At 35.1% G+C, this 27,335-nt stretch overlaps 1 protein-coding gene across 2 annotated transcripts; it reads left to right on the forward strand.

Moving 5' to 3' along the window:
• Positions 1-27,142, forward strand: LOC115452403 (ras-responsive element-binding protein 1-like). Of its 2 annotated transcripts, none has more exons than XM_037441349.1 (6): positions 1-279; positions 7,371-7,456; positions 20,823-23,505; positions 23,588-24,230; positions 24,394-24,617; positions 24,834-27,142. In XM_037441349.1, the coding sequence occupies exons 2-6, from the start codon at positions 7,399-7,401 to the stop codon at positions 25,090-25,092; spliced, it is 3,867 nt and encodes a 1,288-aa protein (XP_037297246.1). In that variant the 5' UTR covers positions 1-279; positions 7,371-7,398; the 3' UTR covers positions 25,093-27,142. The 2 variants fall into 2 exon arrangements, with proteins under 2 accessions (XP_037297246.1, XP_037297249.1); XM_037441352.1 differs by lacking the exon at positions 1-279 and adding an exon at positions 409-430.
• Positions 27,143-27,335: the final 193 nt, after the last annotated feature.

Genomic DNA, 27,335 nt, shown 5'->3' on the forward strand with positions numbered 1-27,335 from the left:
CTTCTGCTCCCCCGAGAGCAGAGCGACAGTGCGTACTCTCATCACGATCACAACGAGACGACATCTCGCCGCGCGAGGTTGTCGTCGGCGCGAGATGCGTGCAACACTACGCGCGCTTTTACAAAACACCCGTGCCTTCAGTGTCCCAATAAGACTGTAAATCTGTGCTCAAAATTATAATTATTATTAAGGTGATCTGTGACTGACTGGACAGTTAGTGATATTGGACTGTTAATTTTGAGGGCTCCGGCTGATATCGCGAAAATTATCCACCATTGGGTAAGTGTAATTTCGATTAGATTACAATGCAAATTATCGCAAGGAACGTCATTGTTTTTAAGTACCCCAAGTGTTAAAGATCTAGTAGGCCTCAGTATTGGACGCGACAGTCAAATGTTCCGTCGTCTATTGACCCCCTGGGCCCTTGAAGGTGACATTTGATAAATACCGATGCTATTTTTGAAATCAAACGGTACGATAACGTACGAAAATAGTGTCATATCAGAAAAGAGATTTTTTAAGTAATCTATGCATATTTTTTAGTACTTAATTTATTTTATTTAAATTGTGCTATTGATGTGATGTTGGTGAAGTTATATTGTTATTTTTTTGTTATGTGCCAAATGTACAAAATATATACATTTTTGCCTATAAAACGCTGTAAAAAAATATGAGTTAATAAATATGATTAAAGTTTGTAGCTATAATTATTTAATTTAGGCTGTATAATTTTATTACATTGCTAGGTTTTAAGTAAAAAAAAATTAAAAGAAAAGAAAGAAAATTAAAAAGCAAAAGACCGTAAAACATTGGCTTTCGCTTTCATATTTTATGTTTCCTTATCTTATAGATAAATAATTTTGATATTTCTATAAACAACTCATAGGTATTTAACTCGTATAATTATTTGTTTGTTTTAAATTTAATCCCTCTGAATTTATAATTTTAAAAATAGCCGTCGGACCGCGTAAATTACTAGAAATGAACCAAAACCAAAAGCTTGAATGGATTAGTATTTAAAGATAATAAACAATTTGGTTTTTCAGAGAAGTGAATAAACAAATTTAATCAGAAAATCTTTTTTAGATTTTTATAAAAAATAATTAATATAGATAAATGTGATATTTGTTATGTCATACTCACAATTATTTATTTTTATTTAAGTGCCTATTTTAGATTAGATGCGTATTGGAAAAATCTTATTGGATTTTCGTTCTCATTACACCATTATAAGTATTTATCCAGGTAGGTACGTTTTAGAAGCAATCTATAAAACTATTATTTTTTTTGTAAAAGATTTAATAATTACTATGATATTTGATAAATTTATACGGTAGGTTGCTTACATAATTTATATAGTTATTATTTTTAGCTAAAAGGGTCGTACAATTTGCCTTCCTTTTCCGGATTGCGTTGTACCTATAAATTTATTAGTAAATAGGTAAGGATAATTGATAATTGCAATAAATCAAGTTTATATTTAATCACTAAAATACCTATGAATTATCTGCTTTGCCATAAATAAATTATTAAAATAAATAAATTAAAAAAAAACAATTAATTAACATCAAAAATTCATAACTTTATAGATAAAGCAAAAATTTTAAAAAAAGAATGTCACAACTTCATACGTTAAAAAATCTGAAGCTGTTTAAAATATTGCTGTAGGTATGCAATAGGAACATTATAAAGAAATAAATAAACACGCACAGTCGAGATTTTTCCCAAATAACATTCATCTAGCGGGTGCGTGCTGAAAATACGTAATCACTTATAAATGAGCACATTTTATAATAAAATGGGAGAATCGTGTCACATGCCACAACGGAACGTTATTTGTGACTGTCCTAAAGTAATATTGTAGGAAAAAACCCAGATGTCGCTAATAAAACATCAAATTTACAGGAAAATGATGCTGAGAAGAAAATTACAGAATGACAATAACTTTGAATGAGTCTAGATAAACCTGGTGTAATGTTAAAAACATTTAAGCTATGTATAAAGCAGTTTAAAGTTATTTCAAGTTTTGTCAGATAAGATTTAGTACAGTCTCCGCTAATGATACGTAGGTAGGTATCAAAAACAGGTAATAGGTAATTTATGGAAAACCGAAAATATTCCAGCTTGATTTTGCAACATGAAACTTTACTTAATTAGCAACACCTCAGTAAAATATCTAATTGAAATACCACCCAAAACTAACCGCATTAAGAAAACCATTATGGTAGTAACACTTCATAGATTATATTTAAAATAATAAATCTATTACCCCGGTGTGGATAGCAAAAAAATATTTTAGGTATGAAATTATTCACCCTATGAAACAGATATTGCGGTTCATTTTTATTCTGCATGAGAAGACATAGTAAGGAAAAATATCCGAATTTATGAACAATCAATAGTCATACAAAGTACTATAAAAAGGTATAAATGTACATATAATCTAATCTATCTAACTATCTATCTAACTAGTGGAGATTTTAAGATATTCATTTTATCCTAGACAAAATGCCGTCGGAAAGAAAACATAAATTGAAAACTGCTAACCGATTATCAGTTAATTTCCGTTCAAAATGCCAACCGCAGGACGGAATCTTATCAAAATGAGGAAAATTCCTGAACCTGATTGTATTTTTGTAGCCAAATATTAATTTATACAAATGAATGCCTAAAAAGCTTATTCCGCAAGTAATCACTAAGAACTTTGAATTACTAATGACTGCATGCCACTGCGTCAACTTGAATCATTAGATAAAACAATACCCAATAATCATACTAGTATATAAAAAAGTACAACTTAACAAAAAGTAGGTACTTACACACCTAAATCTTATTTCAAATCTATATCAATCAGAAGTAAACCGTTTTATATCTAAATCTATAGTGGAATCTCATCTGAGACGTTCACAATCATAATGACGCTGTATCTCAAGTATCGCGATATGGCACTTGAGAAAACCTATTATTAACATGTACAGATATGTAACTTGAATGTCTTGAGGGGGACATTCTCAGAACTGGAATATACAGATATGATGTTAGTAATCTTTCAAACAAATTCACAAGTTATTTTCTAATGAAGATACTGATGGAAATTTAGTATTAATATAAATTTTATTACATTTTTATTGGATAATTGTTTGAATAAGTATTGTTCGTGAATTAAAAATGATTTTTTATTATTTTTAATTCACGAACAATAACGTATTTGAAGTTTTAACGTTAAACAATCATCGTTGGCTACCGGTTCTATAATTATTTTAAAAACATGAAAAAGTGCTGTATTGCATAAGCACGGGCGTATGACGCAAATGAACTTTCATGAATGTAGGTAAATAAATTATGCACTCGATTGCCTTCAACATAATTTAAATTAAACTAATATTTACCTTGTTCATTTTAAAAGCTATTAAATTTACTAATACCCTTCAAACTGGAGGTTTTTCTATTACTGCAAACTCCAATTGAATAATGCTGTTTCTTAATCTTAACTTACTAGAGATTTCTTTTAGGGGACGCAAGTCGTGAATTAACACTATTTTGAAGCCTTTATTTGCTACCTTCTTTAATTTGGGGGCGATGGGTCCCGCAATTTTTTTCTAAATACATACCTGCTATCGTTAAACGGCACTATCGTCCCGGTGTGCATCTAAAATGTGTTATGACGATTGCGTCAACCTCTTAACGTTCGAGTTACAACTTTGTCACGGATTTGCTGATAATAACCGCCTTATGGCATTATTATGTTGTATATTTGTACTAAAAATGAATAAATATACCTATCGCAGTCAAGTCAAAGGTAGGAAAATTGTTAGAAATGAAGACAGCTTTGCTAAACGCATATTACTAGAGAATTCTAATAAGACTATTAAAATCTGAAAAACATTACAACTACAGTCACTTGAGATTATCAAAAACGAATGGATGAATCTAAATTTTTCGTATAAAATAGAAAAAACTTCACACCGATGGAGGTATGCTTAGAAAATTTTGTTGTTAACAACCACATTAGTACCTTGTACCACTCACTGACTCCGCATATAAGGGAAACAAGACTAATATACACAAATCACTACTAACCTCCTTTCCACAACAAAAAAATATATTTAAAAATAAAACGTTCTTTATTTAAAATAAATATTCTTCATTTAAAATTTCGAACGCAATCAAACCCGAATTCATCCCGTATTCCGTAACGATTGCCCAATAAGACAACACAATAGCTAGATTCTAAGAACCGATACAGTTCCAGCTAAAGTTACGTTTTCGATTAGAACACTTGATCTAAGTTAGCCAATCAGTGATTAGAGCATCATCACGTCTTGTGATAACGCGAACCTTATGATAACGGCCGGCTGCGCTTGCGATTCGGCCTTTAGCTTTACAAGGCTTGGTGATGGCAGGACTGAATGCTATCATAGTAAGGGTGTATGCGGTGTATATTATGTAATTTAGGTGACGGTGTTTTAATTTTACCAGTAATTCGTGTCTTTTGATAAGGTTTTTTAAAATATATAAAACGGTAATCGTAATACTCAAAAACGTTTCTAGAGGGGGTGGCAAGTCTAGGACCGTGCCCACTTCAGAATTTCGTGGTACCGGGATGTTGGTAGCCTAGTACACAGGAAGATTTTTTTTTGAAAATTACTATCTACGCCCATTCTAATAAGCACAGAAGTACACAACATCCCAGCCCTAAAAAAATCAATATTCCTCGAATTGTCGGGCATAGCACCGACCCATTAAATAGGAATATTTTTAATTACATAACATAATTACAAACTGAAATTTCAAAAAAAAATAATAATCTCGAAATCTACTATTTGCGTATCAAAACATCTTGCAAACCGTTATCCCCCCTTAAATAACGTTTCCCACAACACAAAGAGAGCCGCTCATTATCGAATAAGATAATATTATATTACGTTTCTAAGTAAACTGTAATCCTGGCTACAAAGGAGCCGGCGAGCGTCGACTTTCGCCTTTGTTTGCTTCGTGAAAACCTGAAACATGTTATGTTGAATAAGAAGTGATTAGATTCAGAAAGTCTAGATAAGTGCTTACAAGGCATCTAAATACGTCGAAACTATTGCAAGAAATTTATACCTTTTTTTTTATTTGACTTTTTTTTCCCAAATGCTTCGAGTTGGTATATTTAATTATCGAACGGGGTGTAGAATTAGTCTCGCATGGGGGGGGGGGGGAGGTTCCGCTATATTTGATACGTAATTCTTCAGCTTTACCAACACACCAGACTTTTGGCTGAGCGCTTAGGCGTTCGAAACTATTACTGGAAGAGAATGATGCATCAACGATTAAAAAGATACCTACTATGGAATCTTTATAGCGAAATGTGTTCTCAATTTTAGTAATTTCATTCTGTATTCGGTAAACAACAATATTCATAATTTTAATCATTTTAGCTCGTAATGTTTATCTATTCATTTAGTTATTTAAATATAAGGCAAAATTAAATTTATGGTTTTAACTTATTCATAATGCACACTGCTATATTATTTTACTCTGTGGTTCCGCCATTTAAATTTAGTTTATTATATTAATTGTGCTGAACCGTTTATAATATTAATTTTAGATATGATTAAAAGGGAGGTGTTATTGACATAGCGATAGCCTAGTTGGGTGTGGAACGGACTGCCGAGACGAATGTCCGCAGGTTCAAATCCCAAGGGCACACACCTCTGACTTTTCTAAAAAATCATGTGTGTATTCTTCGTGAATTTATCGTTCGCTTTAACGGTGAAGGAAAACATCGTGAGGAAACCTGCACATCTGATAAGTTCTCTATAGGAATTTCGAACGTGTGTGAAGTCTACCAATCCGCACTAGGCCAGCGTGGTGGACTAAGGCCTAATCCCTCTCAGTAGTAGAGGAGGCCCGTGCTCAGCAGTGGGCAAGTATATAATACAGGGCTGATATTATTATTATTATATTGACATAACGGTAAACGAAACGTTTCTAATAAAGGACCTGTGTTTGGATCATCTACTATAAGAATGACCTATCATCACATCTTATGACACAAAACTATATTCTAATTTCAAAACAACATTCGAAATATAAAACATTTAAAAATAATTTACAAATCAAAACAGCCTTTAAAATACAATGAGAAATTCAAAACATTATTTATTTTTTAAATAGTGCGCGTCAACGTCAGCGCATGCACAACACTTGTGCAGTCTGTGGCACATACCAGCCGCGCAGGTTATTAGCACGCATTGTCCGCCGTAATGGGTCGAGGCGCGAGCGCATGTCTGCCTTACGTGTGGGGGCCGCATCATAGCGCTGTAATGTGGATAATGTTTTTTTAAATAGATTTTATATGCTCCAATAAAAATAGATTAGCCCCTCTCAGTAGTAGAGGAGGCCCGTGCTCAGCAGTGGGCAAGTATATAATACAGGGCTGATATTATTATATTATTATTAATAAAAATAGATTTAGGGAGATTACGGATCTCTACTTCCATTACAGTAATCCTGCGACCCCTTATACACATTAATTGCTACATTACAATCAGCATTTAGCAAAAATGATTTGCAATACAAAATATATTGTCGCTTATCAATAACTTGATTGGTAAGCTATTTATTACCTTATTGGTTAGCAAAAACATCATCAAAAGAAGTTAACAGGACCCTGTTTTTGAATCCCAAGACGTGCAAAGAAAATCATTGCCTTCTCTTGTAGGAGTTCACATCTATGTGACGTTGTACTTTCCCATTGTCTCTACAGCTTTGAGTAATATTAACTACAAAATACTTTAAAAGTAGGTATATACCCAGGACCTGTCCCACTGCGTACTAAATCCATACTCACCACACTCCGATAGTACATAGATTACGTACCCTCATTTCTCGATCAATGATGAACAGGCAGCAGGAAACGCGGCGATAACGTGACGAAATGTGACTCAAGTGTCTTTGTTACGAGCCACTTACCGCACTAATGTGAACCTTTCCACTTACAAACGTGAAAACAACATGGCCGATATGAGGCTAGGATAACTAGACCGGCTTAAAAAGACTGGGAATTATATTCGTTTTATTTAGAAAAATACGTTATATATGTATATATCGAAGGTTGAAAGGCTAATTGACTTAACAGACATTTTTTTTTTGCGACACTAAGTTTCATGATAATTAAAACCAGAACTTTTTTCTATATTTTTTTTTAAACTAGAATTTTTTTTCGAAAAAATATGTCTCATGTCAATCAGCCGTCCAACAGTCGATATATAAATAAGTACATGTGCTTTTATGGGAAGAAACTGTTGTATATTTCCGACTCTAATATAGTCCTAGTAGTTTATTACAATTGAGCACAGTTGTAAGTTGTAATTTTTATGCAGGCGCCGTCGCGGTCGCACGTCGCGGGCCATGCAGGGAGCTGCTAGCGCCCCCGCGCCCCCCGCGGCCGAACCACCGGCATCGAAACGTAAGTACCTACATGTAACACTGATACATTCTTTCTAGGTTTGTGGCAAAGAAGCTCGGAGAAACCTTCATATTGAGAGTAATTTTCTTATTTTTACCTACTATTATTTGAGTATAGGACTTGTAAATTAGTGGATCATTTGAACAGGAATCTCTATAAATGCTGACAAATACGGAACTATGATCACAAATGAAACGAATAAGAATTAGCAAAGGCAATTTAAACCTCATATAAAGACGTATTCTTCACAACAAACAGCATTTAACAGCTGATATCCACACAGCATCACATTTCAATTATGTCATAAGACGTGCGCACCTAATGACTGTAACTCGACGATTGGCCGCACGCGCGCCACCCGACACTTGTTCATCTACCCACATTTTATTACTTGATAATATTAACGACCATCCGGCATGCAGAATTCCACATTTAAAATTGTCTGAAGCCTTTGTGTTTATAGTTTCTGAATACCTAGTATAAGAATTCGTTATCAATACACGTGTATTTTTTTGTTCTTTATAGAGATAGTGCTTTAGACGGCGTACTGCGTATGCGCACTTTCACATTTTGCAATATTATGAAATCTCTGACTATATAAAAATATTCCTCAAAAGACGTCATTCGAATAATATTGAATCTAAACACCCAACAATACAGTCTATTTTATCATCCTCGATATTAAACAACAACCTAATACTATTGTCCTTTACGAATTCATTTAAAACGTCTTCACGCTTCGTTAAAACCAAACGCGATCTTTGTACTCGTTTTCATTGAAAACTCATGAAACTGATAGTATTATCAGTCGCCATCCGGCATGGCAAGGTGACGGCGATCTTTAATTAATAAGGTTCAAATCTTCAAGCACCCGGTACACGCTTATCGACCAAAAACCTTGTAAGAAACATAATATTTAATCAGATTTTAAACTGTTTGATTAGAGTTAGAACACGAAGGTTTTAAATCTGTTTATAAATATATTGTTTTATAAGATGTATTTCGAATAACGAATACAATGATCAATGGACAATAACATTCGACAATTAATTGCAGTAACTTTTTAAATAGTTTTAACTGTTAATAACTAGTAATAAGGTTCATTTCATCTAACAGCAAAGAATAATTTTAATAAATCTTATGTACTTATAATGGTTTTCAAGTATTAATATAAAACTATTGTATTTTACGGTTTTCATCACGGTTTTTTATATTATAATTTTCTGCCGACGTTTCGAAGACTTTACCTTTGTGGTCACGATAGTATAATAATGTATAACATTCGCGTAAACAAGAAATCATTAGTTTTCAAGTACGTTATTCTCTTAAATAATTTCAATTTCAACATCTAAAACTGTTCTTACAATCCCAAACATTTTGAAACACAAGTTTGGTAGACAAACAAGTACCTTAGAATGTGCGTCATTAGAGCGTCATTAAATCGTAAGGAATTCGGTTTGCTCAGCCGAATCTCTAGAGAGGAGCCCGCATCCCATTGTGTGTACACTTGTGTATACATAGAGGCCTCATAGAGAATTTTACGTTGTCTAATTAGATTCGAAATAGAAAAATATGTTGAACGTGTTATTTCTGAAGATAATGTTTTACGTTGGAGTTCCAATATATAATTTGCTCATAACATAAATGTAATGGAGTATAAATTGACCTTTTCTTTCGTGTAGGGAGGTATAAATACCCATATTTCTAGAATACTAAATTTAAATATTTTCATAAGTCACTACAATTCGACGTTCTTTGAATAATGCAGAAAAAAGGGCAATTGAAAACATTTTTATTAACCAAATTACTAGACCATTATCAAAAGATTGATGCTCCGCTCCTATTGGTTATAGCGTGATGTTATATAGCCTAAAGTCTTCCTGGATAAACGGGCTTTCCAACACTAAAAAAATTTTTCAATTCGAACCAGTAGTTCAAGAGATTAGCGCGTACAAACAAACAAATCTTCAGCTTTATATAGTATAGAATATCAGCATTTCATCTTTAAAGTTAAAACTTATACGATAGATACCATCAGCAAATAAAACTATGTTTTTAATTTGTAAAAATATTCGTTTTGACCGATTAGGATGTCTGCTAAGGCGTGTGTTGATAAGCCTTAATAGTCCTTCCGGCCTCAATTGTAAGAACAAATTTGGCTTTGATAAGGGAGATGAGTAATGTTAGTATCTCTGGGTTTTTGCTAACGGTACTTTGTCATGTTTCGTAGAAGGTACTGGGGACAAAATATGACCGTTATTGAAGGTCGGTGTCGATGTTTGGTTATAATGAAATGTAGCTTATCAATAATGGAAATTTGAAATGTAAAGGACAAACTTCGACTTAATTTATTTATTAATATATTTTATATACAGATAAGTATATAGGTGGACTTGATGCAAAAGGCATTTACTATTACAATTATTTATTTTACGGGACAACAAAAAGAAAATATTTACGTTTCAAATTTCAATTCGTTTGCTATCAATTTGCAATTTTTGAATTTGACTTTTAAAATTCATGCATGTAAAGTAAAATAAAATAGTTTTAGTGAAAGACTTGACCTATAAAACTCAATTTTCCATGAAATTTATTATAAAATAAATTCTAAACTGCAGCTCCCTCATTTTAATATCTTAATTTGAAATATACTAGATGGAAAATAAAATTTCCATAATGTTGCATCCATGATTATAACCTGTTCTAATAAATAAATAAAAAACAAAGCAATCGTAAGCTACAAAATGTAACCATAACCGCTAGTATATGAACTTATGACTTCGTATACATTTTCACCGTTACCACGATCTGTCACCGGCCCTCCGAAAATGGTCACCATTCACCCGCTTTCACCACACGGAAAACCATTTCGATTAAGCGACGTCGCGTCCTGCTAACAGATGCACGAATATTGATTCGAGTGCAATTGGGACAGTTTCGCACTGGTCAAACCTAGGCTGACGTCAGTTTCTGCAAATATGCTGTTGCGGCTTATTATTTTAGACTGGTTTTGGACTATCTTTGGGTAGAGTTAAGACTTATCAGGGATCTAATGGTTTATTGGTCTGCCATTGATTTAAATAATGTGCAGTTTTATCTGCAAAAGTTTAATTAATTTTGCAATGACTACTGTCATTTTTTCGATTTAAGATCTACAATACTATATAGCGTTTGATAGCTTTTATAATAAACTTTTAAGCAATATTATTAAAAAAAAAGGATTTAGTATCTCATTAGTCACTTATTCAACTAAACGTGTTAGTCGGTTATGGTTAAATAAAAATTCCTCATCCCGAAGCAGGGGTACATCTAGGCCGTTGTAAATTCAACTCGCTAGGGCCCGATAGTTGCCGTCAAAGACCGACGACCCGGCACGTGAGGTGCAAACTGAAAACCTCCTAATTTATACACAAAGGCATCTTTGATATAATTCGAAAACAAGATAATATCACGTAACATATAAATTTCTATACGGATACATTCTTGTCCTAATTATTGTTGTATAGGAGGCATATTTCGTCGGTCCAACGGTGATGGTACTTAGCGATTCAACAGAAACGCTCGAAAGCACTTTAAACGGTTCGATTGGAAACCTTTGCATTTATTGATAAGTGCATTCGCGTTAGTGCACGCAAAATTTAAATATTCGGCGGACAAATTGGTTGTTATAAAGTCGTATTTCGATTACGTGATGCGTTTCATGCGCATCATTGGTGTTTGAGTCATTTACGTTCTTTTTATGAAAGTATTTATCCTCGGAAGCAGGATTGTCTAGTTTAAATTGATCTCCTTGCTGTATGGTAGTGGATACTACTGAGAGATCAAGCTGTATACATTACAGTAAGATACGGTAAGTACAATAAATTCAAAACCACATTTCTATTAATTACTAATAAAATAGGTCGCATGCGTCACTTGTATATAGATTAAATTTATGATTCAGTCGGAGGATTTCTTTTATCACGTTCAAATATCAACTTTAAACCAAACATTTTTTTATTTTTCTATCGAATACAAACTGATATAAATAGCATATCAATATGCGTAAACCGTTATTAATGAGATTCTTAAACTGGTGCCCTACCTACGCATAACTAGGCTACACCGTTCGGATTGGAGATTTAAAGCATTCCCTCACTTAGTCATCAACTCTACATACATAAATACATTTTACTAATGTACCGGAAACTTTGATCCATACATTATTTCCGAAAGTTGAGTTGCATGATGCAATTTACCTAGCCAAGTCGTTTATGAGACTCGACCCCTACATTCTGGGACGGAAAAAAAGCGAAAAGTTGGTTTCACTAGCGCCTCTGCCTACCCTTTCCGGGTTAAAATCGATAGGTACAGTCTTACTTATAAAAATATCGCAAAGCTTTGCTTAGTTAAAACACAAATTTATTCGATCAGCTGTAAGTCAAAACCCGCCATTTTGTCTCAAGGTTTAAACTAGGAAACCGGTGATGTTTTGAGAGCAATTCTTAATCACCTCTTAACGCTAAAACAAGTTAAGACTGATAATCTTTCCCATTCAGAGATAGATATCAAAAACTAATCCAAGTAATGTTAAGAAGTCGTATGGATTTCTAACCTTTGGACGTATAAAATATTTCTTTCATGACTAATGTATTTTAATCGATTAATCGTAAGATTTTATTCGATATCTTTTCTCCTTTACGTCACTAGATAACCGTCTAATGCCTACGTATATTTCACAATTCATCATGTCCTGAACTTGATTTTTTTTGATGATTTCAATAATTGCTTTCGCGAAATGAAATGCGATATATTATCGATTTAGTTTTAGGTCAAATTGTTGGGATCAGTTTGCATGATTTTTATTATTAAAACGTTGATAGACGTTTCATTCGTTTATGGAAAATATATAGTTCAGTGTATTTAAAACTAGATCTTATACTAAATAGATACAGGGTTGCGTGTCACCATTTAGGTGGATGGAAAATACCTCTTAAGCAATCTATTTTAGGAATGCATTGGGGTATTTATATGCTAGTCAAAAATATTGATCACAGGTGTAGAGAAAATAACTTTCGTTTACAATCAAAACTCAACCGCTCCCGATACTATATATATATTTTTGGGAGTTAAAGAATTATATCTGTAATATCTGCCGATTTAACTCTTAAAATCATAAAATACTAAAGTTGTAAATTCGCTACATCAGTTTCAAATAAATAAAATAAAGCAAATATTGACATGTAACACGATATTGCTAAATCATGAAAAATATAAAGTGCATAAACAAATTTCATTCATTCAATCTATGCTGCATACATATTGTATTATTTATTTCATAATCATGAATGACTATTTGAAATTATTTTGTTAGTGTTTGATGCCACATTTTCTGTCACCAGGGTGCCATGATGCTGCATGAATTGAGTTTCAAGCTGTAGTCGCCTTTATTTGGTCTAATGGTTCACTAAGATCATGAAATCACAGACAATAGTCTATTACTCAGTAATTTGAAAGTCGTCGAAAAAGGATTTTTAAATTTAAAATGTAGAATATGTTTTTAAATTCGGAATTTCGAGTTCTAGAGAATCAGCCTTTTCTATTTTCTAATTTTATGTCATCCAACCAGTATTAAACAAAACACCTTTTAGGCTGTTTGCGTTACGTCTTTCGTCACATCCTGTGAAAGATAACCCGTCCAAATAGTAAACCAAGTACCTTCATACAAATAGCACAGTAACCACGTGCTATTATACAAATACGATAGGCAGAACCGTTAAATCGGCGCGGAAGACGCACTCCTGACTAGCATTAATGCACCAGCAAGATGGCTGACAAGCCGTCTGCTGAATTTATGAACGAAATGTGATATGCACATCGCTATTCAATATCAAACGGTGAATAACAATATGGCTCCTTTGCGGCTTCATTATTGCCTGTGATGGAATCAATTTTCTTTTTTTTTTTAATATTCAGTACTGATGTTGGCAACATTGGACTGTATTTGAATTTGGAAAAATTTTGCTACAGCAGTAATACGCGACTGTTAGATTTCCAAAAACATAAAGATGACCCCAATCATGTTCGTTCGTTTATTTTAAACTCTATTATTCTCTATTTACACTGTTGAAAATGAAATAATTTTGGCAAAAAAAAAAAACAATTGCCTTCTCATTCTTTCATATATTACATATTGAAAGTTTTCAGAATGTACTTACCCGCTTTTATTTTGTCTAGTAGTTCACTGGGATGATGAAATCACAGACAATAGCCTATGATTCACTCAGTCTATGCGATATTTTCTGTTGAAATTTGCCTACCCCAATGGTTGTTTCAAGCTGCAAAACTAACATATTTCCTACTTTCTGGCGCATAACGCCATCTATTGAAATTATTTCGAACTTATATCTCAATAAAAACTAGGTAGGTAGGTAGAAATGGGCGTTTCAGAACGTTTTATTTCTTTGAGTCGTAAAATTTTATTAAGTTGTAATCTTTATCGCTCTAAAGTAGTTCGGAACTGGCTTTTAGATCTTCAGTAATTGTTGAAATAATACGTGTCAGTAATTTTGAGTTGAATAAGTATACCTTAACACGTGTTTCTTGAGTTTTAATTGTAAAAAATATTCAAACAATGGTTTGGAATAATGAACCGATAAATAATTTAAATAGAACTATTTTATTCGTTTTTTCTTGCGATATCTACCACATTTGTTTTTTTTTTTTAATCTAAGTGTTAATAATTGTAATTTAATCAAAGACATCATAATCTGCAGTTTGAAGAAAAAATAGTACATAGAAACATGTGATATCTTTACGTCTTATAGATCTAAGATCTAAAATCGGTAATCACGAATAAAAAATATAAAAATAATAAAGGATCAGCAACGCGTGCTGATTACTGTAATATTGCAGATTATATTACAGATATATTACTATAATATTTAATCATTTACTTATTTCTCTTATAACAAAACCTATGTGGCCTTCATGGAACACGTGTTCGATTTTCAAATTTTGAGATTCCTTTTTTAAATCTGTATCTACCATCGATTCTTTGCATATATAAGAAGGTTAAATTATATTAAAATCTAGTGTTTGCCAACATAATATACATACGATACGATAGGGACGTTTCACAATCGATTGCACAACTGTGAAGTATCAATTTGTACAATAATACACACGTAACCCGCCTCCTTGAATAACTAACTTGTTAAATTTCTCCGAGCCACCAAACTGGATCGTTTAGAGAGCTCACACGTATGACATGATTTCGGATTCATATAGCGTTGTCAAATTGTAGGGACAATTTGGGACGAATGTGTTTTACATCGTAGTTTTTAGTGGAACAAAATTTTTATTTGTTAATAAATTTTAAATTATAATCATAAGGTAACCAATTTCCGGTGTATTAGGATTTATAAATGGTAATGACTTGAATATTAAATTAACAATAAAAAACATAAATAACACGTAAATACGTTGTCCATGAATATAATTAAAAGAATTTGAATCTTGCTGTTCCTATCTTGAAATCCGTTTTCAAAGTGAACATACCTTTTTCTAAACAACAACTCACAGACAACCCAAGCAAGTTAGGTTGTTACTCTTGACCAATTCCCACCTGATCTTCACCTACAAAACCGTCCAATAATTGTGCTATCGAGATACAATAATGAATACCGTTGTAACTCGAAAGCGGTACTCGGCTACGTCCCCCACATATCAATCATATCACTCATTACCATCGCTCTTATGATACAGTCAATAAGCGTGATATTGCATTAACCGTTGTGTGACAGGTCCCAGGCCGGGATGGCTTGATTTAAATTCCGTATATGAAGGAAGAAGGAAGTCACGCAGTATACATCTATGCCACACATTTTCTCAGTATGAACTTGAGTGAACCCGACGAATTTGATGTTTATTCGTGTGAGGATTTGTGAATGGAAATTTCTGGATGGTTTTATTGTTGGGATCAGAAACCTTATAAGTTATTCTTGTTAGACAACTAGCTATTTGTTTTCAAAAGCTCGGGTCGTTGTCATTTCAACATATAAATTTAGAAGCGAAATCTAGATGTTTAAATCTGAAAACATTTCAGTTCTTAACAAATTCAATACTAAGTTACAACTCGGTTATCATTTTGCGCAGTGGGATAAATTAAAAACACACGTGTAACCCGCTATAATGACATCTGAAGTCCAAACCCGGTATTCCACGAAACATTGTCATGAAACATACACGTTACTGTATTTCACCCTTTAACATTTCCGTTCAATTGTGTTGGTGTGTCATTACCATTCGGCCTAACGTATGTCATCTACGAGATACGGATGAAGGAAAAATATGTCGATTAGTCGTACATTTACTAAAGATCGCATATGTGAGAGTCCTAAGTAGGTACTGCCGCAATATCTATTTCTGCTGCCAAGCAGCAGTGTGTAGCTACTGTTGCGTTCCGGTTTGAAGGATATTGCAGCCAGTGTAACTACAGGACATAATGAGACTTAACATCTCATGTCTCAGGATGGCGAGCGCAGTAGAATACCAAATACTTTGTAATTCAAGGTGCTGGATGGCGTTTCTATTGTTTATGGGCGGTCGCTTACCATCAGACAAACGGCTAGCTCATCTGGTAATTCAAACAATAAAAAAAAACTGTTGAATAGATACTTATGGGAATTAGGCTTAACTGTGAAGACTCATGACTTAAATTACGTTTTTTATTGCCTTAGGGCAAACGAGAAAGCGGTCCTGATGGTAAGCAGCATCGGCCGCCCATGAACTTCGCAATGAGAGAGGCACAACCGAGCCGATACCAACCGAAATACACAGCAAAACGAAGATGTATAAGTCGTAATTAGTTTTAACTAGTTATGTTATCTAGTGTTACAATTAAATGTGAGAGCCAAATGAAAAAAAAATATTCACAAAAACAAAAGAAAACTGCGCGTTTTTAACATTATATCAAAACAGTGTATAATTTACATGGCATTATCGAAACAATACTCGTGCAATATCATCAATATGTTAAAAAACAAGCGAGGTTTCTTCTAAAATGTGCATTTCGGTGCGTTTCGTCGAAGTAATGTATTTTCGTTTTTGTTGACGATATTTTTTTTGTTCCTCGTAGTGTTGCGTAAATATTGTTTGCGTAAGATAAGGTATGTGTTTATTAAGTTTGAATAAACCTGCAATTTAATATACCTATATATTGTCTCTGATCGTTCAATTCATTCGGTCACTCCTTCAAATCATTCGGTCACTATTTGACAAACTAAAACCCATTCAAAAAAAAAATTTATACCCCATCTATAAACACGAATATCATTACCAAAATTTTTTTCATTTCAAGATTCGCCTTGCCTTTCATATTTATCATTTATATAATTCCGTGAAAATTTGTCAACTGATCAATTTTAATCAACATTACTATAGTGATATATAGTGTAGTTTCTTACGAGATTGCGTGTCGAACCTTTTGTGTGCTGATATTTCCACACATAAAAAGGTAACCATAAAACAATATATCCAAGAATTTCTTGCTACCTACCAAAAATAACTTAAGGAATCTATTTTTAAGAATGTTGATCGATCTGTTTTAGAAATACTTATTTGTAAGTTAAGTTTAAAATATAACTGAAATACAAAAAGTATGACTACAATGGCTTGGTTTTAATTTTTTACATACTGAAGTTGAGTCTGCGACAGAATGTATTCGAATTAAATAAAAATAAAAAATAAGTTATCGCTTTATGGTTTACGTATATATAATAATAATATATAAGTTCTAAAAAGGCAAAATGAGGCGGGTCATCTGATATCAAGCGAGACATTACTCTCTCTCTCTCTCTCTCTCATTAGTCTCTCCTAATTGAATTCCAATAAACTCCTCATTTAACTGATAGCCGACAAAGTCATCATCATGCTACAAAGCTGTAGGTTTTTAGTATTTTAGCGTAATTCGAGCGAGCCCCGCCGCCGGATGTCGCTATCTGCAATGAAAACGACACCACCGCCATTACGCGATACCATTGCATTACACGTGCCACGATTTTGCACACCTTATTTTATTTCGTGCTTCCTCACTTCCGAAGAACATATCTTAAACTTAAGAGAACTGGTCGTGGCTAGAGGCGCATAGTCCGTAGTATGATTGAGTAAATAACAAGATTTTAAGGGTTATAAAAATATACTCGACTGCGGTGAAGGAAAACATCGTGAGGAAACCTGCACATCTGAGAAGTTCTCTATAGGAATTTCGAAGATGTGTGAAGTCTACCAATCCGCACTAGGCCAGCGTGGTGGACTAAGGCCTAATCCCTCTCAGTAGTAGAGGAGGCCCGTGCTCAGCAATGGGCAAGTATATAATACAGGGCTGATATATTATATTATACCCTGTCAAACTATGAAGAAAAGACATACGGCGAAAAGTGCTAGTAGTTGCGCCTCTGCCTACTCCTTCGGGGATAAAAGGCATATGTCAAAAGAAATATTTTGAACTAGTCCTTGATTTCCGCGTCCATACATTTTAGTCCGATGTAAATGTTTTTTGATATATTTGTAAAACATAAATCTTAATATATCTTCGCTTGTTTTAACGAAAACCTAGTTCTACTACTTACTAAACACTACCAATAAATGAATTGATACCGCCGGGCATCTGTTTTCAAGAGATTTGTATACAGTGATAGTATGAGAGCGAATCAGATCAATATGATATCATCTCGCTTATCGTATCATGGGAGGTCGATAAAACGTTTTCGATTATGTTGACATTTGCGTATTAACCGTTTAGGCTAGTAATTTAAAAAAAAAATACTTCCTAATATGGCCGTATGTTAATTTTATTATAGATTTCTTAATAAATACCTGAAAATGTAAATATTAAAAATGATTAGGACCTTTAAAGGTCTTGGCGTTCATTTTACATTGCTGCGGATTCGATGGCTGATCTGAGAAATACATTGGCCAAATTTTAATATATTCCATACAAATTTTGCGAAACGTTTTCCATTTTACATTATAGCCAATGTAACTACTGGACATAATGAGACTAAACATCTCATGTCTCAGGATGTCGAGTGCAGTGGAATAACAAACAATACTTTGTAATTCAAGGTGTTGGTGTTTCTACTGTTTATGGGCGGTCGTGTCGCTTACCATCAGGCGAACAGCAAGCTCGTCTCGTCATTCAAAACAATAAAAAAAAAACAATTTTACATTTACAGCTAATATGAACTAAACATGACTGTAAAATATATATTGAATTATACATTTTCGTAGGTATATGAGGGCGTTAAACTGAACGCAAACGTCACTTCGAAGGAAAATAGTAACAAAGAGTAATCAAGTCACGACACATCCTAAATGTAGGTTATTCTGACGTAGGAATCGTTTCTGAATCACTGTTTCGTCAATGGGATTTACTAAAGATACTACTGTCATTTTTCGTGGTAATCAAATACAATATAAAAAAATCTTAACTTTGTCGAGTGTTCCTTGGATCAAAGTAATGTACTCACGAATGTTCCTTGTTCCAAATCTTTACCTAGATCAAAATACTGTACTCATTTGTCCAAATACATTAAGTGGCTTTGCGTTTACTTCTAACAAATATCGAAAAAGTTACGCATCAATAGAATTCACGTCTCAGGACGTCTATGTACGACCGCTTAGGCGCACTCTAAATGAAATCATTTTTGAACGTTTAAGACTATTATATGTTAAAATATTTTGACGTCATCGCGGTTCCAATCATACGACGTTATAATACTTCGAGAATTAATCTAATATGTAGTAAGATGGAATGTCCCATATAGGGATCCAAAAATATGGTCAACATAGCTTTTAGTAGGTTTCCCTTGGCTATAGGCCAGGTATGATCTCCAAGTATTGTAAATTAACAACTTTACATAACTTTAAAAAAATATTTTAAATCTTAATTCTTTTTATAACCCACGTCGAGGAAAACAAAAATATAATATATTTACTGCGAAAAACTTATACAGGAACATTAACGTACATTCTACAGACACGAACGTCCATATAAACTATTTGTTCAAATTTTGAACTAAAATGGCAACCGAAACGTCACTGTTATAACCTATTTATTCACTTGAACAACAAATAATTTTACTTATTTGTCTAATATTTTTTATTTAAATAAGTTTAGACTCGGGTTCTTACATCATGAGCGCCACTCCGTACACAACCACAAGCTGTCAGTATTGTCCATACTAAAGTCAGTTTGAATGGATTGCAGTTCAATTCAGTTAAACAGTGAATTTTCGGAACGCCAAATCTAGTACGTAGTACATATATATCGATGTACAGGAAACATTGAAGTCACATTAATTCTTTCGGTTTGGAATTTGATCCAATAATCCATCTTAAGCGTATGCGTTTGAATTTTTCCTCAACTCGCAATAATGACGACGCGATAAGTACCAATGTGATAAAACACAATAAAACTATATTTTTTATTATATCGCGGTTTTTCATTATAATTTTCCCCCAACGTTTCAAAGACAGCCTTCATAGTCACGAGATGAACTGAGTTTTTGGTCGTCTGAAAAGTCAATGTAACAATATATAAGTGAGTAGATATTATACTACAAAAAACCGCGATAACATCTGAAAAATAGTTAAATTTCTATATCTAATACATAAGAAATCGTAATGTGAGAAAAAATATATAAAGTAAGTCATCTCCGATCACCCTCATCCAATTATAATGCGCTATATAAAAGAACTTAGTACATACTTGTGTCTACGCGGTACATGGAACAGACGATGTCGGGTTATTGATTTTTGTGCCCTACAACCTACCGCGGCCGTACGAGCCAAAACACACCTTGTCAACGCTAAATAAGGCCTCTTCTCGAATGTGTAACGTGTGGCGTGTTTTAAAACAAAAGATAGTGTGAATCACCCGCCGAGAACTTTAACGCTGCGGTCGAGACAGAATTTAAAATGTAGACAATTTATGACAACACGAAAATTTCGCTACATTCCGCTCTCGGTTGTTGAATATATCTGTAATTTGACTTTTTAACTGTTCCGAATCACATTATAACATCTGTGAAAATATTTAGCAAACAAATATAATGAGCATAAATAATTAATAAACAATTTAACAATTGTGTATATGTATACAATGCCGCCATCTTTTGTCGAGTAGCGGAAACAAACGACAACCCTAAATCTATTAGCTAATTGCGAGCCCCGCGTCCCAAAGATATTATTTTACTGCCGCCTCACCGCTAATGAATTGACTGACTCACCTATTGTCGAGTTTTCTTAGAATTGTAAAATGAAAGCGTTCGACGTTATTCAAACACGCTCATAATCAATTGTAACATGTACTCTTTTGTTACAGAAATCAAAACAGAGGACATCAGCGAGGCGAAAATAGAAGCCGAGGAAATGGAACAACTTAAAATTGAACAGCAAGAAATGCGCGTTCGTACGACCAGTATAGACAGCGACAATAGGTCGGACAGGAGTGACGAAGAGGACAGGCGAGCTCGCAAGAGGGCCGCTACCTCCTCGCCTTCTCCATTCCCGATGGACAAGAGGATCGCGCGCGTCGAGTGCCCCAAGTGCAGGCAACGATTCGACTCTGTCAATGCGTACAAAATCCACTGCTACACAGCCCACGGCGACGAAGTCAGGCCAGGTTACGACGACATGAACTACGACTTCTCAAACAAGCGTGTCCATGAGATCATGAGGAAACCACAAATGATGCCAGAGCAACGCTTCCGATGCGACTCTTGCTCCAGAGAATTCCCCACTACCACAGCATTGGACATCCACAAAAAGACCTGCATAACTAGAGTCGCCAGCCCTGAACGTATCAGACGGGACGATTTCTTAGAAAAATTGGAGCTCAGGAATAGAACTTACGCCATTTCTGGCACTCTGACCCCGCCGATGGAAAGATTTGCGCCAAAGTTTGAAGATGGACATCTCGCAAACGGTATACGTCACATTGATGCCGCGCGTGATTTGGCTGACATCCAATCCATTTTAAACGTAACTTCGGCTGGTGGGCTTTTAGAGAGACTGACAGGTACAAGAGTTGCTTTAGAAAGCTCTGTTCTTACGCCCCCCGATACTATTATAAAAGAAAGAGAACCCGAAGAAACTCAAGACAATTTCGCAGCAGAGTTTAGAAGGATGAAACTGCGCGGAGAGTTTCCTTGTAGATTGTGTCCAGCCAAGTTCCCGAATCTCAGAGCTTTGAAGGGACATAACAGAGTCCATCTCAGTGGGACCGGGCCTGGACCGTATCAATGCAATATGTGCCCTCACGCTTCTCTGGATAAAGCTGCTCTGGTCAGACACATGCGCACTCATAATGGGGACCGACCGTACGAATGCGCCGTCTGCAATTACGCGTTTACTACCAAAGCAAACTGCGAGAGACATTTAAGAAACCGCCATGCAAAAGTGACGCGAGAAGATGTCAAACGCTCGATTATATACCACCCATCCGAAGACCCTAACAATGATGAGGTCAATTCCAAGCTCGCTCGTGATGACGTGAAGAGATCCTTGGCGTTCCACACACCTGAAGTCGAAAGACGAAATGATACCACCGGTCGTAACACACCGCTCACCCATTTCACACCAAGCTTCATTACTGACAGGCATCCAGTTGCGTCCCTTTCAACCAAACCGATAATTGAAGCCCCAATAATCCCCAGAGAGCCAGATCAGCCTGGACAAAGAATCAAAGTGAAAGGCATTGAACAGCTGACGCAAATACCAGAGTATAGGCCACCAGAACCAATATACAAGCCTAGCGAAGTTCATTCAGATACTTATGACGAGGAAGCTCCAGTTGATCTGAGTACGAGTGACAACAATAGCTGCGATGTTTTAGACTTAAGTAAAAAGAAACGTGACAACGACGAAGAGCCTAAAGCTCCGCCAAGACCTTCTTTCGAACCAGACCCTGCTGCTGTCGCAGCTTCGGCTTTCGAAAAGACAAGTTTCTTGTTAGCCCAGCAGAGAATTTTCGAAAATTCCTTTCCTAAAATAGATCTCGCTTATTATGCCACACATCTTTCTCAACTATATGCGGGTACTGTCCCCGGTCTGACGGGACTCCCGCTGCCTCCGTCCTTTCCTTACTTTCTTCAACCCCCGTTTTTTCCTAACCCATCAGACTCACAAGACATTGCCGAAATGAAGCAACGTATACAAAAAGAAATAATACGCACTCAAAATATGTCTGGTGGGCGGCTAATTCCCAACGAACAAGAAACTCAACCAAAGCAGGAGTCAGAAGAAGAGGAGGTAAAGCCCGTTCCGCAGTCAATATCGCCCGCGTTGTCTCCACAAACCGAATCTCCGCGGCCATTAAGCAGCAATCTCGTCCCACAAACGGATTCTGTGAAAATGGTTATAAAAAACGGCGTACTTATGCCGAAACAAAAGCAGCGACGGTACCGTACTGAGAGACCTTTCTCTTGCTCTCAATGCACCGCGAGATTCACTCTCCGCTCTAATATGGAGCGCCATGTTAAACAGCAGCATCCTCAGCATTGGAGTGTTAGGAGACCAGCGCCCAGGGCTCCCCCGCCGTACCCTACACCGGACACGCTAGCTGATCGTGTCAAGTTCGCACTTTTAGCTCGCCATCTTGAACGTCCCTTACAACAACCAGAACGTTCACCAGTCCGTCGTGACTCAGATGAAGTTGCTGATAACGAAGAAGATGAGGATGATACCTTAGTAATAGATGAGGAACCAGAGCAGGACATTAAGCCTGAAGACCACACAGCGGCTCGTAGAGCTGCCGCTGAAATATTAATGGCGACTTGTCAACAAGAAATGAATAAAGATTTTGATCTTAAAATCGCCGGGAATTTGATTAATAAACCCATTCCGATTCCGGCGGACAAGATTGAAGCAGGGACTGATGCTATAACGGCTGGTCAAGAGCAACTTCCTGTACCAGTAGTGCCCGCGCGGAGTGATGAAGAGGAAGATGAAGAGGGTCTAGTAGCATCGACCAGCGAAGGGAATAACTCTGGAAGCGATGAAAACAAGTAAGTTATCTATATTGAACTAGAGTAAATTTTTTACTAAAAATACAAAAAGTTGGAGTACTCACTATTAAATTATTTTCAGGTCGGAATCAGACACCACACAGCCACCAAAGAAGAAGTCTGCATACAGCCTGGCACCGAACCGTGTGTCCTGTCCATACTGCCACCGAAAGTTCCCGTGGTCTTCATCGCTGCGGCGCCACGTCTTAACGCACACCGGGCAGAAACCCTTCAAATGCCCACACTGTCCGTTGCTTTTCACCACGAAGTCGAACTGCGACCGCCATTTATTGAGGAAACATGGGGGTTCAGCCCGTGCTATACTGGCCGAGCCGATACCTGACGCTATATCGCCTCCCCAACCTACAAATGATGCTCGTAGCGTGCCTGAGAGACCCTTTAAATGCACATCGTGCCCGACTAGCACTTTCTCCTCCCTGGAGACTTTGAAGAAGCACATGTCTTCGCGACACGGCACTGACTCCCAACCAGGGTCTCCGAACCCAGAGGTAGACGACAACTCTGACTGCGGTTTGGTTTTCAAGTGCCATTTGTGTGAAGCGTCGTTTGGAGATAGAAGTGCTGCTCTGGCTCATTTGGGAGCAGCACATACCACAGAGTACGAGCAGTTGGTGAATAAAGGCGCTTTGGATGCCGCCAGTGACCGTAGCGAGAGCGCAGACGATGACGAGAGGGGCAAGTTCCCTGATCACGCTAACAGAAAGGTAAATATAATTTATAATATCATACATTTATTTGTGACAAAAATATTAATGATTATGCTAAATTAAGCGTAACTAATTAGGTTGTTATAGATACAGCTTACCATAATCTTTATATGATTCTGAAGATAAGGAGCCATCTTCTAAATCCCAATCTGTCCAACAGGTCGTCTGTGCTTTCTGCGTACGTCGCTTCTGGTCAGCCGAGGATTTGCGCCGTCACATGCGGACGCACTCGGGCGAGAGACCCTTCGCCTGTGATTTGTGCACTCGCCGGTTCACGCTCAAACACAGCATGCTGCGCCACCGCAAGAAGCACAGGGAGGAAGTCACTGATGATGAGGAGGCTTCACCCCCTAACACGCCTTTGGAACATGGCGTCACTAATGGGTAAGAGATAGTAAATTATGAATTCTAATCTAATTGTTGACCCCTAAACCAGCATTATGAAAAGTTACTAACGTGATTAAGTTACGAGAAAAACAAGAAATAAATTGTGGAACTGATAATAAAATCAAAAATATTTTTCTTAGCAAATGACACTTTTTTTTTATATAGATTTAACTATTCAAATTTATAGTGATTTAATTATTTTTTTATCAACAGCTACCGTTACCAAGACGACGACGGCTCCGGCAACGAGATCCCAAGCAACGTGAACAACAACAACTCTCCTCCATCCGCGCCGTACGAGAAGAAACTCAAACTCGACATGACGTCGCGCAAATACTCGTCCGAAGCCGACAACGACGGCGAAAATGGCACAGACCTTATTGGAAAACTGCTCGGAATCCCTGACAAGACGATCAACAAGCTGCTCTCTTCAGCTGATGAGGCAGCAAAGATCCTCGGCGTCAACAAATGAGAGTACGCCTTAGTCCTCGTGACGCCTGCGAGACTGATCCTGGCGCCGCGTGGACTAAAACTGCCGGTCAAACAAAATACAACGCCATCTATCAACGAGTAATATAACTACGCGTGTAAATAGCTTCTTAGTGCCTTGAGCTGCCTTACTGTATACCGTCCTGTATGCCTTGTAGCTTGCATAAAGTGGGTGTATCAACGAATATTTTCTTTAGTGCCAGTTAAAAGTACACGAATGTTTGAATTTTAGTATGTTATACTCATAATATGTGTAAGGTAGGGTAAGATTGTAAAATAAGCACAATATGTTTTAAACGAGCTCTGAGCAACGATTATGCATTTCCATCTAGTCGCGTACTGTTTCCCTTTATCTAACTCCACATTAATACAGCCAAAAACTTTTGTTTCGCAAATCCAAAATTATCTAGTCAATTTTTAAACGATTTTGTCTTATCCTAAGCTATAATACCAAAATATCAAATAGAATTAAAACAATATATAAGGTTACTGTTAATTAATCAACCAATGATAGATCTAAGGGTTTCGATTGGATTCAAGTTTATATGCTATACTACCCTTTAATGAATAGCTTATCTACATTTCTTCTAGCTTATATACTTCAAACTTTCTCTTATTAGTATATAGTGTGATTGTAAAATATCGTAATGTTTTATTTGCTCAAATCCATGGCATTTCTTTTACCGACAAATAGGGGGATAAATTAAGTTTAAAAGAAATTAGGATCTCTTAAGTTATTCAGATAGTTTGTAAATATTTTGAATGTTGGTGGACTCGTTCACCAGTATGGGGCGTAGTTTTTTTTTTTATATATTTAGTTATTTCGTTTTTTCACTTATTCTAAAAATTTTATTGAGAATATATTATTTTATTAAGTATTATTGGTGCAGCAATATTCAAGGGTTATAAACTCTGATAGATATAGATATAAGGTAAATTGTCTCCTGCAAAGGTTCGACACGTCATACGCTAGAATATACCTAAGTCCAAAAGTGCTTTGTATATTTAGAATGCTAAAATATATACCAAATATATTATCGTATATTAACATTTTATTATCAACACTTTGTGTGAAGGAATTATGTTAGCAATAATTATATTAAGGGTTGGCTTTTCTATTTAACTTAAGAATATTGTGTATGTGATTGTATTATAAAGTAATTCGAATGCAAAAGAGAAAATATGCCTGATTAGTGTTTGTTTATACTTACACAGTTAATTAAATTATGATTTATTTACATTTTAATCTGAGAGAGTAAAGGTATCTTTATTTTACATATACTGATAGCTTGTTTTTTTTAATAAAATAAATAAGTCGTCAAGTGTTAACGAGCATGCCATTTTGATTGTTTAATAATATTTTTCTCTTTTGCATAAGGCTGAAAATAATATAGAATACCTAATGTATACCAAAGTAAGTTATCATTTTAAGTGTACATTGTTTTAAAGATATCCTGCTTTATGTCAATTATAGTTAGAAATGAAAATGATTTTTGATATTGTAATTTATAATTTATATTTGATAATTTGCTACGATTTAATACTTTCGTATGTAGTTATTGCACTGAATAGTTTACAGCGAAGTGTAGATATAATTAAAATCGTAATTAATATAAACAGCACGTTAAGCTTCTTTAATTGATTTAATTTGCGCATAATTTCGATGAAATTGGTATTGTAAAGATTTATATAAAAACTTTGGATGAAAGTAATTATACACCTTGTATGAATAAAGTTACATAAATATAAGTAGTAATCTCGTACTTATTAGAATAAATAGTATTAAGTTAATTTAAGAATTGTGGCAACACCGCTTGGCCTTTCAAAATGTAGTTGTGTGTTTTTAAACATCGTTATTGTATAAGTTATATGATAATATAAATTTTAATTATATTTAAAGCATGATTTTAATAGTAATTATTGTATTTATAAGGTTTACCGTTTCACCTTTTTGCCTCTCTTTCTTTATGCAATATGAGTGTCGTTTTAAAAACGTTTTTTTGTGAAATAAATATTGCGTATCATTAAATAAATAATCTTGTTTTATTACTTTATTTTGTACGTTTATACATACTTGATATACAAAATTCGTATCCAAATATTTTTTACAAAAAACAATAGGCAAAATATAAATAAATTGAAAGTAAATTACTGTTGCCACAAACAATTCACTGCATTAATTATTGGCGTTTACATGGAAAACCATGAAAAAAAGTTTTGACCTCT

The sequence above is a fragment of the Manduca sexta genome, chromosome 4 (assembly GCF_014839805.1).
Source record: "Manduca sexta isolate Smith_Timp_Sample1 chromosome 4, JHU_Msex_v1.0, whole genome shotgun sequence".
NCBI classification, from domain to species: domain Eukaryota; kingdom Metazoa; phylum Arthropoda; class Insecta; order Lepidoptera; family Sphingidae; genus Manduca; species Manduca sexta.